Below are 14,607 nucleotides of genomic sequence, written 5' to 3'. Positions count from 1 at the left end.
CTGACACAACAGATGGTCCTCTGAGCCCGACTGGAGTGATCCCTGAACACAGAGTCAGGAGTAAGCCCTGAACACTGCAGGGTGTGACCCCCCCCCAAAGAAACGAACAATAAAATTAAAACAGTGCACTTTTCATAGACAAGCATGCTAGTGACACTTTCGGACCTTCATGGGTGTGGGGTGGTGGGGGGGGAGAGGTTCCCTTAACTTGTGTCCCAAACAGAGCTGATCACACCACACAAGTGCTGTTTCAGGAGAAATGTTCCTAAAGTCTCTCTGAGGTGGGGGAAGGGAAGACCCGCAGCCAAATAGCTCATATATTCCTAGATGTTAGCCGTAGCAGCACTCCTTGTGTCACAAATATACATTATACACCGAATTTTACTGCGATTCTTAGAAGAGACAGGATCTGTTCCCAGCTCCATTTAACGGTCTGGGAAACAGAGGCACAGATGGATGAAGTCATTTGTCCTCACAACTAATGGACAGACATTGGCACCAGAGTCAGAGGTCTTGGGTAGGCGGACTTAAGAAGCAGTAGCTCGCACAAAAACCTCAGACGTGCCCGCGCAAGTGCTCCCACAAACCTCAAGCTTGTCAAATAACTGATGGCACCTTTGCTATACAGCGACATCCTTCTTGCCTGGTTTTAAATACCTTCCTTTAAAAAAAAAAAGAAGAAGAAATGCAACCAAACCGTTTTAGAACCACACTGAAATGTGCTTTGCAATACTTGCCGGTTATACAGTAGAGTTAAACCAAACGTAAATTTCAATCCCCTCACCCCCCCAAACCCAGGTTCATCGGGGCGCAACACACCTCGCCGGGAAAGGCGAGTGAAGCACGGTCGGAGCGGCTGCCAGCGGCGGGCGCGGGGAAAGGGTTAAGAACTGAGCAGCAGCAACTCGCTGGAGTTGCAGAAAGTTCTCCGGGGAGCCCCGCTGCCCGCCCGGCTCGCCGTAACTGGACGCGGGGAGCACCCGGCGCTCGCCCCCTGGCTTGGTGGGACAGGGAAAGAACCAATAAGGAGAGAGGAAAAAATCGGGTGCAGGGGAGAGCCGAAAAGGGGGCGCGGCGGCGCGCGGGGGAGGAGAGAGGGAGGAGCGGGGCGGGCCGAGGGCGGCTGGGGCCGGCGCAGAGTGCGAGCGGCGCCCCCGACAGACGCGGGGAGAGTCCGGGGGAGCGGGCCTCGGGCGCGGGGAGGCGGGCGCCGGGCGTGACGTAGCGCCGGGCTGGGGCGTTATCAGCTGCGGGGCCGCGGCGACAGCGGACGGCGCCGCCCGGCCCGGGACGGCTGCGAGCCCGAGGCTGCGCGCGAAGGTCCCGATCGCGTCTGGCCGCCGCCCCCGTCGCCGTGGCTCGCCGCGCGGCGGCATGCGCCCGCGGTCTCTGCCTTAGCGGGGGAGCCCTCGCTGCTGGGGCCGGGAGGCCCGGGGCGCGGTGACGGGTGCCGGCGGCGGCGGCGGCGCGGCGCGGGCTTGGGGCCATGAAGCCGGGGCCGGCCCGGGAGCTGGAGCCGCCGGCGCCGGTGCGGGGCGAGCCGCGCGCGGCGGAGCCCGAGGGGCGCTGGCGGGAGAAGGGCGAGGCGGACACGGAGCGCCAGCGCACCCGGGAGCGGCAGGAGGCCACGCTGGCCGGGCTGGCCGAGCTGGAGTACCTGCGCCAGCGGCAGGAGCTGCTGGTGCGGGGCGCCCTGCGCGGGGCCGGGGCCGCGGGGGCCGCGGTGCGGGGCGCCGGGGAGCTGCCGGCCGAGGCGGCGCAGCGGAGCCGTCTGGAGGAGAAGTTCTTGGAGGAGAACATCATGCTGCTGCGCAAGCAATTGGTAGGTGGCAGCCCCGAGGTGGGGCGCCCCTGACCCGCCGATGTTTGGGGGGGAGGGGAGTGCACGAGAGGGTGCCTTTGCTTGCGGGACGGGCTTGATTCCGGGGCCCCTCCCGCAACGTTCTTCCCAACCACCCTCCCCCCCCCCCCCGCGTTTCTGTCCGGGGTTCAAGGCGCGTGGGCGGATGCAGGCTTTGTGTCAGGTGTGGAGCTGTCGACCCCGCAGGGATGGCGAGGAGGCGGGTGACTGCTCCCCCGCCCCCGTTCTGCTCTGGGGATTCCTGGAACGGCCGCGGGGCGAGTCTCCTCACTCTTAGACGAAGGCGGTGCCCCGGTGTCCCAAGGTTTCCAAAGCCTGGTTTGGAGGGCTTAGCTTCGCGTCCTCCCGCCAAGACCCGAGCACAGCCCAAGAGGGGCGGGGGCTAGTGGTGGGGTCCAGGGGCCCCCCACTTGAGGCTGAATTTCATGGTTGCGCGGAAGCGCCCGGAGGTTGCCCTACCCTTCCCGGGGCGCTCCCCCGCCTGCCAGTCTTTGCCCGGCTGGTGCTGCAATCCACATAGAAGCCCTTTGTGGAAGGCAGCGTTTACGATGCAAATGATGGAAATTTGGCCGCGGAGAGGGCCCCCTCCTCTCTTATGTATACTCGCTGCTAGCCCGGGCGTGGGGGGTGGGGGTGAGGATTGCGGGGCGCGGGGGGGAGGGGAGAACGGGGACCCCGCTCACGGGACCCGTTTGTCTTGGTGAATTATTTCTGACAGTCGTTCGCTGTCGTCTTCATGGGGGGGGGGGGGGGGGGAAGAGAAAGAACTTCTTAAAGTATCTTGAGCAGCATTGGACCCCGCCTCAGAATAATGGCGGCAGCTTTGTTTGGGTGACCTGCAAATGTAGTTTTGCAAACAGTGTACTAAATCCTTACCTGTGCTTGTGACACCGTCTGAAAAGAGATGCATGCTCGATGATGTCCCCCCCAACAGCCGGGAAGTGTCTACACAGTGCAGTGATTTGTCATGATCTCTTTTCAGAGAACTTTCTCTCTCTCTCTCTCTCTCTCTCTCTCTCTCTCTGCATCAGCTTGCTTTTACTTGTTTGTCCCCATCCCCCAACCACCCCCCCACCCCACCCCCAGAAACTCACTTACAAAGGCGCAGTGGTTTCTGTCCTAAGCCTTTGGAGGCAGAGGACCCTGGGAGGAGAGCCCACACGTCTACTTTGCAAGGGTGTCCATTTGTCCTGGTGTGAGCGGCGCTTTCTCGTTTGTGTTTTGCTGTGTGTCTGGGCTAGGATGTGCCAGTTAGATGGTGCCAATTCCTGCTGCAAGACCTGATCTCTGACATCGTGCTCATTGTTTTGTGCACGACGAGCCCCGTTTTATCTTTGAGTCTCAAGGTTGTGACTGGCGCATTCCCCTTGTCCCCTTGAGGGGGGCAAGGCAGCTTGTCGGGAGAATTCCAGTGCAGCCAGCATTTGGGGTCCTGTTTTCGTGTGGAGGCTTGGGCATTCATGATTTGAACCAGATGCCTTTTGAGTTCTTGAGGCTTTTCCAGCGCTGGGAAGCACTAGGTGGCGGTGTGAGTTAGTATGATAGATCTGTCACCTTTGGAAATCGAAGTTGGGTTCAGATCTTGATGGACCTTCCCTGGAGGGTTTTGGATTCTGCCAGCTCACATTATACTTGGCACTGGTTTTAGTATTACTTTCTCACTTTCAAAGGCTCTAAGAATGATTAAACCCCACAAAGCAACTCATAGAAAACAAAACTCTGTAGGACATTTGGCCAGAAAATCTCACCTAAGCAAGATTACAGTGTATTGTAGGAAATCAGTTACACTCTGACTTCGAATTGAAGAGTCTAATGTGAAGGATTATTTTGTTTAAAAAGTAAAATAAATGGCTCGTACTCAGAGAATTAAAAAAATCGTCTCCCCTTATCCTTACCAATAAAAAAGAAGTTAGTAGATATTAAATGACATTACTAGTAAGTCATTTTTAAAAAATTATTCTTCATAGAAACTTTATATCACCACAAAATGTGAGAACGATGAATGAAATCTTAGAGACATTCTGAGACCTTCCTTATTTTAGGTTGTCCGGTAAAATTTTTGTTTAGGAAGATTTTGTGACTTCTAGTAGTAATTGGAATAGTTAGAGGAAACTTTTGGCTCTTTCTCACCAAAATGTTTTTTGTTTTTCCTTTTCTTCTGCATTTCTTCCTAATCAGAATTGTTTGAGAAGAAGAGATGCTGGCTTGTTGAATCAGTTGCAAGAACTTGACAAACAGATAAGTGACCTGAGGCTGGATGTGGAAAAGACCTCTGAAGAGCACCTGGAGACAGATAGCCGGCCTAGCTCAGGTGGGTGCGGGAGTGTGAGGAACAAACTCCGCAATCCTGAGGGCTGCCTGCCCATGTCCTTAACATCCCCAGACCAGCAAATGGCAGTGAGTTTACTTTTGGTACAAAGAATTTAAAAAAATATATAGTCTGCTATTCAGTTGCATGAGAGGGAAGGAAAATCAAGACAACACATTTTTAAATGATGAGATTGATATGGAGTCTCCTAAGTGTTAAAAAAGAAAAGTTTCTATTCAAATTTCTGGAAGAGCGGTCCTCCTTTGAAACTTGAGAAAGTCAGAACAGGCTAGAAAATTAGTCACACTTCAACTTCCTGAGACCACTTCAAACGTCCACCCCCTATTCTTTTAAGCCATTTGGCTTCTTAAATAGATTTGTTTTTCTCTTGAGTTATTTTTCTAAAACATTCACGATAGAGGCTTTGACAGATCTAAGTATTTTTTTTCCCTTACCCATCTTTAAAGGTGAGGTTAAGGAGGAAGGTCAATTCGAGGGTGAGAATAACTTTGAAAAGTATCAGCAGTTATGGACTCTTCAACCTTTTCCAATAAAACTAGGCAACCAGGATGCTAAATCTAGTGAACCAAAATTGTCCATTCCCCAGTCCCGACTTTTTTAACTTTTTCTAGATGTGTATTTCTTTTAAGCATGAATTTGTGTTATTATTGCTTGACAGGATCTTAATTCCAAATGGTGTTTTTATTTGTAGGGTTTTATGAGCTGAGTGATGGGGCTTCGGGATCCCTTTCAAATTCCTCCAACTCTGTCTTCAGTGAGTGTTTATCCAGTTGTCATTCTAGCACCTGCTTTTGCAGCCCTTTGGAAGCTACCTTGTCTATTACAGATGGTTGCCCCAAATCTTCAGGTAAGATGTTTTAGAACTGACAGACATTTTTTTCCTTTTATTTTTTCTTTTACTAGTGAATCAATGTGGGGTACAGTTACAGACTTACAAACTTTCGTGCTTGCATTTCAGTCATACAATGGTTGAATATCCATTCCTCCACCAGTGCCCATTTTCCACCACCAATGATCCCAGCATCTCTCCCACCACCTCCTTCCCATCCCCTCCACCTCACCCTGCCTCTGTGTCAGGGCATTTCCTTTTGTTCTCTCTCTTCTTTTGGGTGTTATGATTTGCAGTACAGGTATTAAGTGGGCATCATGTCTGACAGACATTTTTAACTGAAAGAGGTTAAAGGCTATTAAAGGTTGTCTAGCTTCGACCCTTTCCACTGAGGGAAAAAAAGGCTCATCTGCATGTCATGCTATTGTTACATCTAGAATCAAGATGACCTCTATTACAGTCTTCTCTGATTACCCCTTGGCTTTGGGGCCTTGATAGTTTTGTAACTCATCCTAAGATAGTGTGTCCCAATAGTACAGGTCTTGAGTTCAGTTTCTGAGCCATTGCTGTTAGTTCAGCATGAGGTAAACCTATTTATTAGCCTGGCCCTGAGCTGCTTGGCACTTCAAGGAACAGTGGTTCCTCCATGTTCTCCAGGATGCCCCGTATGATGCAGCTCTTTTGTTCTTTCAGCAGGTGAGTAAAATGAGATCTCCTCGAGGCCATGCACCTTTGTTCCCCTTTATGAGTTAGCCTTTTGGTGACCTTCAGAAAGAATCATGTTATTGTTGGCAATGAAAGACTTTCTATATTTTCTCTGTGTCACACATTGGACTAGATGCTTTGTGCACACTAATCTCTTTTGAATGTACCTAACAGTTTTTAGGGTGTGGGTATTGTTAGCTCTGTTTTATGCATCCAAATAAATAAATAAATATGAGGCCTAGCGAGGTTATGGAAGTTTAGAGCAATTAAGACAGTGAATAATAGAGGCACGATTCAAGGTCAGAACTAATTGCCATGTTTTTCTATTACATGGAGGAAATTCAGAAATTGTTATGTAACCTTCTAATCAAACAGAGCAGGAATTTGGGCTTATAAGCCATTTGTCAGAGCCTGTCAGCTGAATGGCACTTATTGTTGAAACCTGGGACTCCTTCCTTAGTTTTGCTCTTTTGGAGTTCCTCAGAACAGCAGAATAAATGTGGAGATTAGAAGAGCTGTAGGGACTGGCATAAGACACCATCCCTTTAATTTGTCAGTCTTCTCCAGTTGGGTATTCCAGGCAGTGCAAACATAATACCAAACAGCTGAGGCTTCTAATTGGCTGGTGTCTCTGTACTTGTACAGTGTGCTGTCAGCAGGAGTCATTTGGGGAAACACAGATCCGTGTTATCTGGAGAGTCTGGGCCCAAGTTCATTGGTAATTGCTATCCTTCACTTTCCAGATCTCATTTCAGAGGGAAACTTTGTAAACCTATTAAAGGCAGTTTGATAGAGGTTTCCCTTGTAGACAGACCCCTGGCCTCCCAGATGCCACTTCTTTGCACGATGATTGTAAAGATGTGGCATTGATACACTTGGAACTTGGGGGTTGAGATCTCTATTTTGTTCTTAGCTCTAGTAGAGAAAGGGACAAAGTGGGGAAGTCTAGGTAAATGTGACTTTGTAATAAAGGAAAGATAGACATTAGGAAAGATGGAGGAAGAGAAAGAGTATTAGAGAGGTTTCTGCTTCTTACAAGCTGTTTATTAGGTGTAGGCATGAGAGATGGAGACATGGCATATTTGTCTGTAATAATATATGTATATATATTTTTTACAAATGAGTCAGGCCACTTCTGGGTCTAGATTATGTTTTTCCTGAGACTTCAAACTATAACTGAAGCTCATGGATCTTGGCCCTAAATTAAATTATTAACATAGAATCTGGCCCAGAGTAGGTTTCCTGTACTTAAAAGAGTAGATATAACAGAGAACAAATTAAATGTTGAAAAAACCCTTGATTTTCACAGACAAGTAAATAAATAATATAAATTGACAACAAACTCTTGGTACTGGAATGCAAATTGAGAGCACCAGATTAGGAGGAAAGTAAGTGGATTGGATGTGACTTAGAGCCAGATGCATGGGGAGATTGTGGGCACTTTGATGGTGATGAGCTGAGGTAACTATGTATATCAAGACCGTAAACGTTAACACCATTGTGAATGCATTAACTTGTTACTTTAGCTGTAAATTTTTTTAAAAAAGGAAACCTTATTTTCTCTAATTTAAGATCTTTAAACAATTCATATTGGAAGATATTTACCAAGATAAGAAATAAAAGGATTTAGTTAAAGAAACTTGATTTCAGGGGCCTGGAGGAATAGGATAGGAGTGGGGCACTTCTTGTGCATATGGCCAACTATGGATTCATACCTGGCACCTCATTTGTTCTCCTGAGCCTTATCAGGAGTGATCCCTGATCAGAGAGCTAGGAGTAAGCCCTGCCTGATGTGGCCCAAAATTAAAAAAAAAAAAGACTGAAAACTTGATTTTATTATATTTTGGTACCTCTTTTTTTTTTTACATTTGAGAAATTTATTCATTAATACTTCTACTCAATCATATCAAGAATTTTTTCTATTTAAAAAACCTTATTTTTTTAGTGTTACTATTGAAAATATAAAGTGATTTTTAAAATGTTATTAGTTCATTGAAATTTTATCAGTTTCCTGACATTTTGACAGTTAACCTTGAACATACATAATTAAGGAATAATAAAAATGAATGTTATTCACATTAACTATAACAATGAAAAAATAAAAATGAGAAAATTCACAGAAAGAATAGTTTATCTAAAATATTTCAAAGGGAGCTACTAGAGAGATTGTACAGGGGTCAGGCGCAAGTGGCAGATCCTGGTTTGATCTCCTGTCCCATAAAGGTACCCTAAACACTGCCACTGATCACCATTGGTGTGGCCCCAAACAACCCCTCTTATTCCCTTACTCTCCCCCATACCATGCTTTCAAAAAGGGAGATGAGAAATAGAATACAGAAGGGATAATGGCATAAAAAAAACTTTCTCAAAGCATACTTCTCCAGTTATAAATGCGTATAGGGTTTGGAGAGAGTACAAAGTGGCAAGCTGATTGCCCTACATGCAGCTTACCTTGGTTCAGTCCTCAGCATTCCAGATAGTCTCTTAAGCACTACCAGTCCCCTAAGCACCCTGAGTAGAGAGCAAGCACTAAATCCTGAGAATAGCCTGGAAATTAAAAAATGAAAAAGAATTAGAGGGGCTGGAAAGATACCACAGCGGGTAGGGCATTTGCCTTGCACGCGGCCAACCCAGATTCGATTCCCAGCATCCCATATGGTCCCCTGAGCACCGCCAGGAGTAACTCCTGAGTGCAGAGCCAGGAGTAACCCCTGTGCATCGCCAGGTGTGACCCAAAAGAATTAGAAAAAAAATCACTTCTCTGCTGCATTTAGATGCTGCTATTCACATGGCCGACCCGAGTTCGATTCCTCCGCCCCTCTCGGAGAGCCCGGCAAGCTACCGAGAGTATTCCATATGCCAGACACAGTAACAACAAAGTCTCCAATGGAGACGTTACTGGGCCCGCTCGAGCAAATCGACGATCAACGGGAGGGCCTTTACCTTTACCTTTACCTTATTCACTCACATCTTGGTGATTATTTTTGTTTCACATAAGTAATCTTCATACAGTTATCTTTTGTGTTACATCATAATTTTCACTAAATTTCAAAGTTTCCCCCATATTATTTAGTGTATGAAAGCATTGAATTCTGTTTAAATTTTTGTGCCACACGAGGTGACACACGGACTAGCCTATTCCTGGCTCTGGGCTCACTCCTGATGGTGCCACGCGAGGTGACACACAAGGACTAGGCTATTCCTGGCTCTGGGCTCACTCCTGATAGTGCTGAGGGCACCATATGCAGTGCTAGTCAGTTAACTGGAAAGCAAGTGCTTTAACCCTGAACTCTCTCTCTGACCCCTATACCATCTATTAAGTCCATTATTTTGATCTATTTATAGGGAGAGCACTTATCTCTTAGTATTAATGTTTTTTTTTTTTTATAGCTCCAGCCCCTGAACCCTGGAGCTTTTATTTTATTTTATTTATTTATTTATTTATTTTGCTTTTTGGGTCACACCTAGCGATGCTCAGGGGTTACTCCTGGCTTTGCACTCAGGAATCACTCCTGGCGGTGCTCGGGGGACCATATGGGATGCTGGGAATCGAACCTGGGTCGGCAGCGTGCAAGGCAAACGCCCTCCCTGCTGTGCTATTGCTCCAGCCCAGTATTAATATTTTTGTATTCTTCTGTTAAATATCCAAGAGTGGAGGATGACTGGATCATATAGAATTTTATTACTTGAGTGCTCTCCATACTGCTTTGAAAGCATTTTTTCTTTCTTTTTGCTTTTTGGGTCACACTTGGCAATGCACAGGTTTTACTTCTGGCTCAGGCACTCAGTAATTACTCCTGGCGGTGCTCAGGGGACCATATGGGATGCTGGGAATCTAACCTGGGTCAGCCGTGTGCAAGGCAAACGCCGTACCCGCTGTGCTATTGCTCCAGCCCCTTGAAAGCATTTTTAATGTTTATTTTTATTTATTTGCTTTTTGGGTCTCACCTTGCAGTGCTAAGGGCTTACTTTTGACTCTGTATTCAGGTATTCCTGGTAGTGGTCCTGGGGGGCCATATGTAGTATTCGGAATTAAACTGGGGTCTTCTGCATGCAAGGCAAGTGCCTTACCCACTGTACCATTACTCTGACTCTTGAAAGCATCAAATTGCCTTAATACTTTCACTTCAGAAGACATACTATTTTCAAACAGTTTTTTTTAATATATTATTTTCCCTCTTCCTCAATTTTATGAATTGTATGTAAAATGGTAGCTTAAATAGTGAAGTATTTTTTTCTTTTAGTTTTTGGGCCACACCTAGTGATGCTTAGAGTTTACATTTGCAATGCAAGCACCCTACCTGCACTACTATATCTACTCTTATTGTTTGTTTTTCTCGCCTTACCATGAATTGTCTTTAGAAAAACTAGCTAGAGTCAAGGTAGGCTGGTGCTGACCAATTCATTTCTTCAGAGTGTACCTTTAAATGTTTTTCAGATCTCATAGGATGGTTGGAATATAAGGAAGGCCACTGTGAAGACCAGGTCTCAGGGGCAATTTGTCATTCCCCCTGCACACCACAATTTAACTCCCTTGATGTCATTGCAGATGTGAATCCCAAGTACCAGTGTGATCTGGTGTCTAAAAACGGGAATGATGTGTATCGCTACCCAAGTCCACTTCATGCCGTGGCTGTGCAGAGCCCCATGTTTCTCCTTTGCCTCTCAGGCAACACTCTGAGGGAAGAGGAGAGGCTTGGCAACCATGCCAATGACATCTGCTTGGGATCTGAGCTGGACACCATCAAGACAGACAGTTCCTCACCCTCTCCAACTGGTCTGTGGTCTGCTCCCCATCCGGCATCCACTAAGAAAATGGATGGTTACATTCTGAGCCTGGTCCAGAAGAAAACCCACCCTGTAAGGACCAACAAACCTAGAACGAGTGTGAACGCTGACCCCACCAAGGGGCTTCTGAGGAACGGGAGTGTGTGTGTGCGTGTGACCGGGAGCATCTCACAGGGCAATAATGGAAACCTGAAGAATTTTAAACAGGTGCCCGTGGCTGCAGGCGGGATCCCCGCTTTGGACACTGGAAACTTCTCTCCTCTGAAACAGTGGTCAAAGGACTCAAAGGCTGAAACAGTGGAAAATAAGAGGTTGCCCCCGCTGGAGGGGTCCTCGCCTGGCGCTGCCACTGAACTTCAAAGTAAGCATCTGCCCAAAACCATAAAGTCCGCCTCCCAGGACCATGGGTGGTGTACCCCCGCCTTGCCAGGGGAGTCCCCTAATGAGAACGGCCAGATCTCTGGTGCTTCCTCCAAAGAGAGCCCGGGGAGAATCCCCGCCCCGCCACCTCCACCGCCAGAGAGCAAAGTGGTGGTGCAGCCACAGAAAAAGCCATCCCCGAAGAGTGGCCTGCTGACCCCAGCCTTCGTGGTGGAAGAGAGGCCGGCTCTGGATTTCAAAAGCGAGGGATCTTCCTCGCAAAGCCTAGAGGAAGGGCCCCTCGTGAAGGCGCAGTTTGTGCCAGGGCAGCCACCGGGCGGCCGGCCCCACCGAGGTGGTGGTGGCAGTGGCGGTGGTGGCAGCCGCACCGTGGCCGGGGTGAGGAGCTCAGCCCTGAAGCACCGCGCGCCCGGCCTGCACCTGGGTCCTGACGGCACGCTGCCCACCGTGCGCGAGAAGAGCCGGGCGGCCAGCAAGAAGTGTCGCTTCCCCGACGACCTGGATACAAATAAGAGGCTCCGAAGGGGTGCCCCGAAGGGGAGTCGGAAGGGTGCGGGCGGCCAGGCTGAGGCAGCTGTCCCCAGTCGGTCCCTAGGAGCGCACAGCCGGGTGGGGACCCGGGCGCACGGCCACGCGCGCGAGCCGGTGGTGGCCAAGCCCAAGCACAAGCGAACGGATTCCCGGCGCTGGCGCTCGGCCGCCGAGGTGTCGTACGAGGAGGCCCTGCGGCGGGCACGGCGGGCACGGCGGGAGAACGGGGGCTTGTACCCCGCCACCACCACTGCTGCCACCGCCGCCGCGGCCGCCGCAGTCCCCCTGCCCTATGCCAGCCCCTACGCGTACGTGGCCAGCGACTCCGAGTACTCGGCCGAGTGCGAGTCCCTCTTCCACTCCACCGTGGTGGACACGAGCGAGGACGAGCAGAGCAACTACACCACCAACTGCTTCGGGGACAGCGAGTCGAGCGTGAGCGAGGGCGAGTTCGCGGGGGAGAGCACCAGCACCAGCGACTCGGAGGAAAGCGCGGGCTTGAACTGGTCGCAGTTTGTGCAGACGCTCCCGATTCAGACGGTCACGGCCCCCGACCTGCACCACCACGCCACCAAGACCTTTGTCAAAATCAAGGCATCCCACAACCTCAAGAAGAAGATCCTCCGTTTCCGCTCTGGCTCCTTGAAACTGATGACGACCGTTTGAGTTCCCTGGTGGGTGTAGAAAGGAAAAGGGGTATTGTGGTGTTGGATTCCTGTTTACCCAGGAGAAGGTGACAGCTTAGGGTGTGTGTGTGTGTGTGTGTGTGTGTGTGTGTGTGTGATGCTCTCACGACTGTTTTCTTTTTGTTAAGGTATAACCGAGGTCAGTGATGTCTCGGCTTCACAGTGGACGGACTCTAGTGCCTTTATGGAAGGTAGAGAATGTTTGACTCCTTAAATGTCAACCGAGGTTGTACTGGCGGTGATAGTGAATGAGTTTTGTGGTGTCAGCTGATTTTAACGTTAAATTCAGAGTTGTGTCAAGGCACAGGTTTGAATGTTCAAGTCTTTTTGGGGGGTGGGGGGTGGTGCAGGGTGGTATGGGGTGGGGGGATGTGAGGCCTTTGGTCCAAAGGTCAGGTGGATGGAATTTTAGGACATACATTGGTTTCTTTTCCTGGACAGTGTCTTCATGAGAATTTTCTTGTTGAGGGGCATCAGGTAGGGTGGTATGAAGTAGGTCTTAGGGTCAGTCATTGTTTTCTGCAATTTTCAATATTGTCAGCATTTCACAAATGTATTGCCATTTCAGTCTCCTCCTCAGCATTTCTGTTTACTGGACTCAGAACTTGAAGACCAGCTCCTAAAGATCCAGAAATATGGTGACCTGGATAGGAGACTGGTAATATACCTTAAAAGGGTTCATTAAAACTTTGCCACACTTGGTGCCTAGGCCCTGATTACAGTAATCTTTTCTAGGGCTGCTTAAGCCAATGTTTTGATGCCTTTCTCCTCCTCACTAATTTGTAACAGATCTGACCCTTGTTCCCTTGGAGGACTCTCCTTTATGGTAAAATTTTAGTTCTTGGGTTCAGAGAAATTTGCTGTTAATGAAATAACACTTGAGCATTACTCTAACCCCAGAACTGCTCACTGAGCACTGTGCCACCTAATCATTGGCCCGATCTTATTAGTGCAATCCAGTCCAGAATGGACGACTTATCCTATCTGGAAGGGCTTTTTTTTTTTAAAAAAAAAATAAAAACAAAAAAATCCACCTTTTTTTGGTAAACAGTATTGTGTAAAATTGCTCCTTTTATATCAATATATGCATGTCTGTGCATGAGTAGTACTTGTTTTGATATTCCTGTTGTTAAATTACTGTATGATATGAACAATATGTGTTTTTATATATCATTGTGTAAATTTAATATAACACATTATATGCTGTAATAAACAATTTGTTTTACCTCTGTTAAGTTTGTTTATTGAGTAAAAAGACCCAGATCTTTACACCTATAAAACTTGAGTTGATTATTGTGAAAATTACATTTGGCTTGGCCTAGCATAGAATATCATTTACAATGATTAAGACATTTTAGGAGAATTCTTGCAAGATGGTGAGCAAACCAGGAAAAATGAACCCTTCTTTCCTTTTTTTTTTTATTGAATCACAATAGGATACACAGTTACAAAGTTGTTCATGATTGGATTTCAGTCATATAATGTTCCAACACCCATCCTATATGACTTCTTTAAACTAGGTAAGGAACTATAAAATTTAAGGTAAATTTAATAGCTACCTTCTAAGGAAAGCATTTTTTCTTAATTTATTTTCATTTTTGTTAGATCCCATGAGGTACAGTTGTAGACTTACAGATTTTTGTGTTTGGGTTTCAATTATACAATGATTGAGTACCCATCGCTCCACCAGTGCCCATTTTCCACCACCACTGATGCCAGTATCCCTCCCACCCCCCCACACCCCCCCATTCCACCCTGCCTCTGTGGCAGGGCATTCCCTTTTGTTCTCTCTCTCCTATTGGGTGTTGTGGTTTGCAAAAGAGGCAATGGGTGACAATCATGTTTGGCCTACAGTCTACTTTCAGCAGGAAAGCATTTTTTTCTTCCTTTTTTATTTTCTTTTTGGGTCACAACCAGCGAGGCACAGGGTTTACTCCTGGCTCTTCACTCAGTAATTACTCCTGGTGGGGCTCAGGGGGACCATATGGGATGCTGGGAATCAAACCCAGGTTGACCGCGTGCAAGGCAAACACCCTACCTGCTGTATTATCGATCCAGCCCTGACCTTAATGTTTAATAATAATAATAATAATAATAATAATAAAATAGTAATTATTGTTATTTTGGGGACCACACTTGGCTGTGCTCAGGGCTTACCCCTGGTTCTGTGCTAGGGATCAAATCCAGACTTGCTGAATGCAAGGCAAGCTTCTTACCTACTTCTATCTGCAGCTCCATTCAAGAACTTTTTATTTTTGTTTTTTATTTTTGAGCCCACCCAAATGCGCTCACAGAGTACTCCTGGCTGTATGCTCAGGGGTTACTCTTGTCGGGCTCAGGAGACCATATGGAGTCCTGGGAATGGAACCTGGATCAATTGTGTGCAAGGTAAGTGTCCTGCCTGCTGTATTATCCTTCAGGACTTTGAGAAAGGTTTTATAGCAGTTCTCTGATACCACAGAGCAAAATTCCTGAGAATGTGCCCAGGGCATGTACC

At 47.7% G+C, this 14,607-nt stretch overlaps 1 protein-coding gene across 2 annotated transcripts; it reads left to right on the top strand.

The window, feature by feature from the left end:
• The first annotated feature begins 1,131 nt into the window (after positions 1–1,131).
• DACT1 (dishevelled binding antagonist of beta catenin 1) lies at positions 1,132–12,436 on the top strand. 2 transcript variants are annotated; one of them, XM_056133225.1, is made up of 4 exons: positions 1,132–1,822; positions 4,040–4,172; positions 4,882–5,037; positions 10,274–12,436. In XM_056133225.1, the coding sequence occupies exons 1-4, from the start codon at positions 1,487–1,489 to the stop codon at positions 12,088–12,090; spliced, it is 2,442 nt and encodes an 813-aa protein (XP_055989200.1). In that variant the 5' UTR covers positions 1,132–1,486; the 3' UTR covers positions 12,091–12,436. The 2 variants fall into 2 exon arrangements, with proteins under 2 accessions (XP_055989200.1, XP_055989199.1); XM_056133224.1 differs by having other exon boundaries at positions 10,163–12,436.
• Positions 12,437–14,607: the final 2,171 nt, after the last annotated feature.

This window comes from Sorex fumeus, unplaced genomic scaffold (genome assembly GCF_029834395.1).
Source record: "Sorex fumeus unplaced genomic scaffold, SorFum_2.1 ptg000098l, whole genome shotgun sequence".
Lineage (NCBI taxonomy): Eukaryota > Metazoa > Chordata > Mammalia > Eulipotyphla > Soricidae > Sorex > Sorex fumeus.
The sequence above is the reverse complement of the archived record's forward strand: the minus strand, read 5'-3'. Positions and strand labels throughout refer to the sequence as shown.

Excerpts from the sequence above, each read along its gene's own strand:
- DACT1 (XM_056133224.1), top strand. The coding sequence starts at position 1,487 with ATGAAGCCGGGGCCGGCCCGGGAGCTGGAGCCGCCGGCGCCGGTGCGG. Across the intron at positions 1,823-4,039 it reads TGCTGCTGCGCAAGCAATTG|AATTGTTTGAGAAGAAGAGA; the intron begins GTAGGTGGCAGC and ends CTTCCTAATCAG. Across the intron at positions 5,038-10,162 it reads TGGTTGCCCCAAATCTTCAG|ATCTCATAGGATGGTTGGAA; the intron begins GTAAGATGTTTT and ends AATGTTTTTCAG.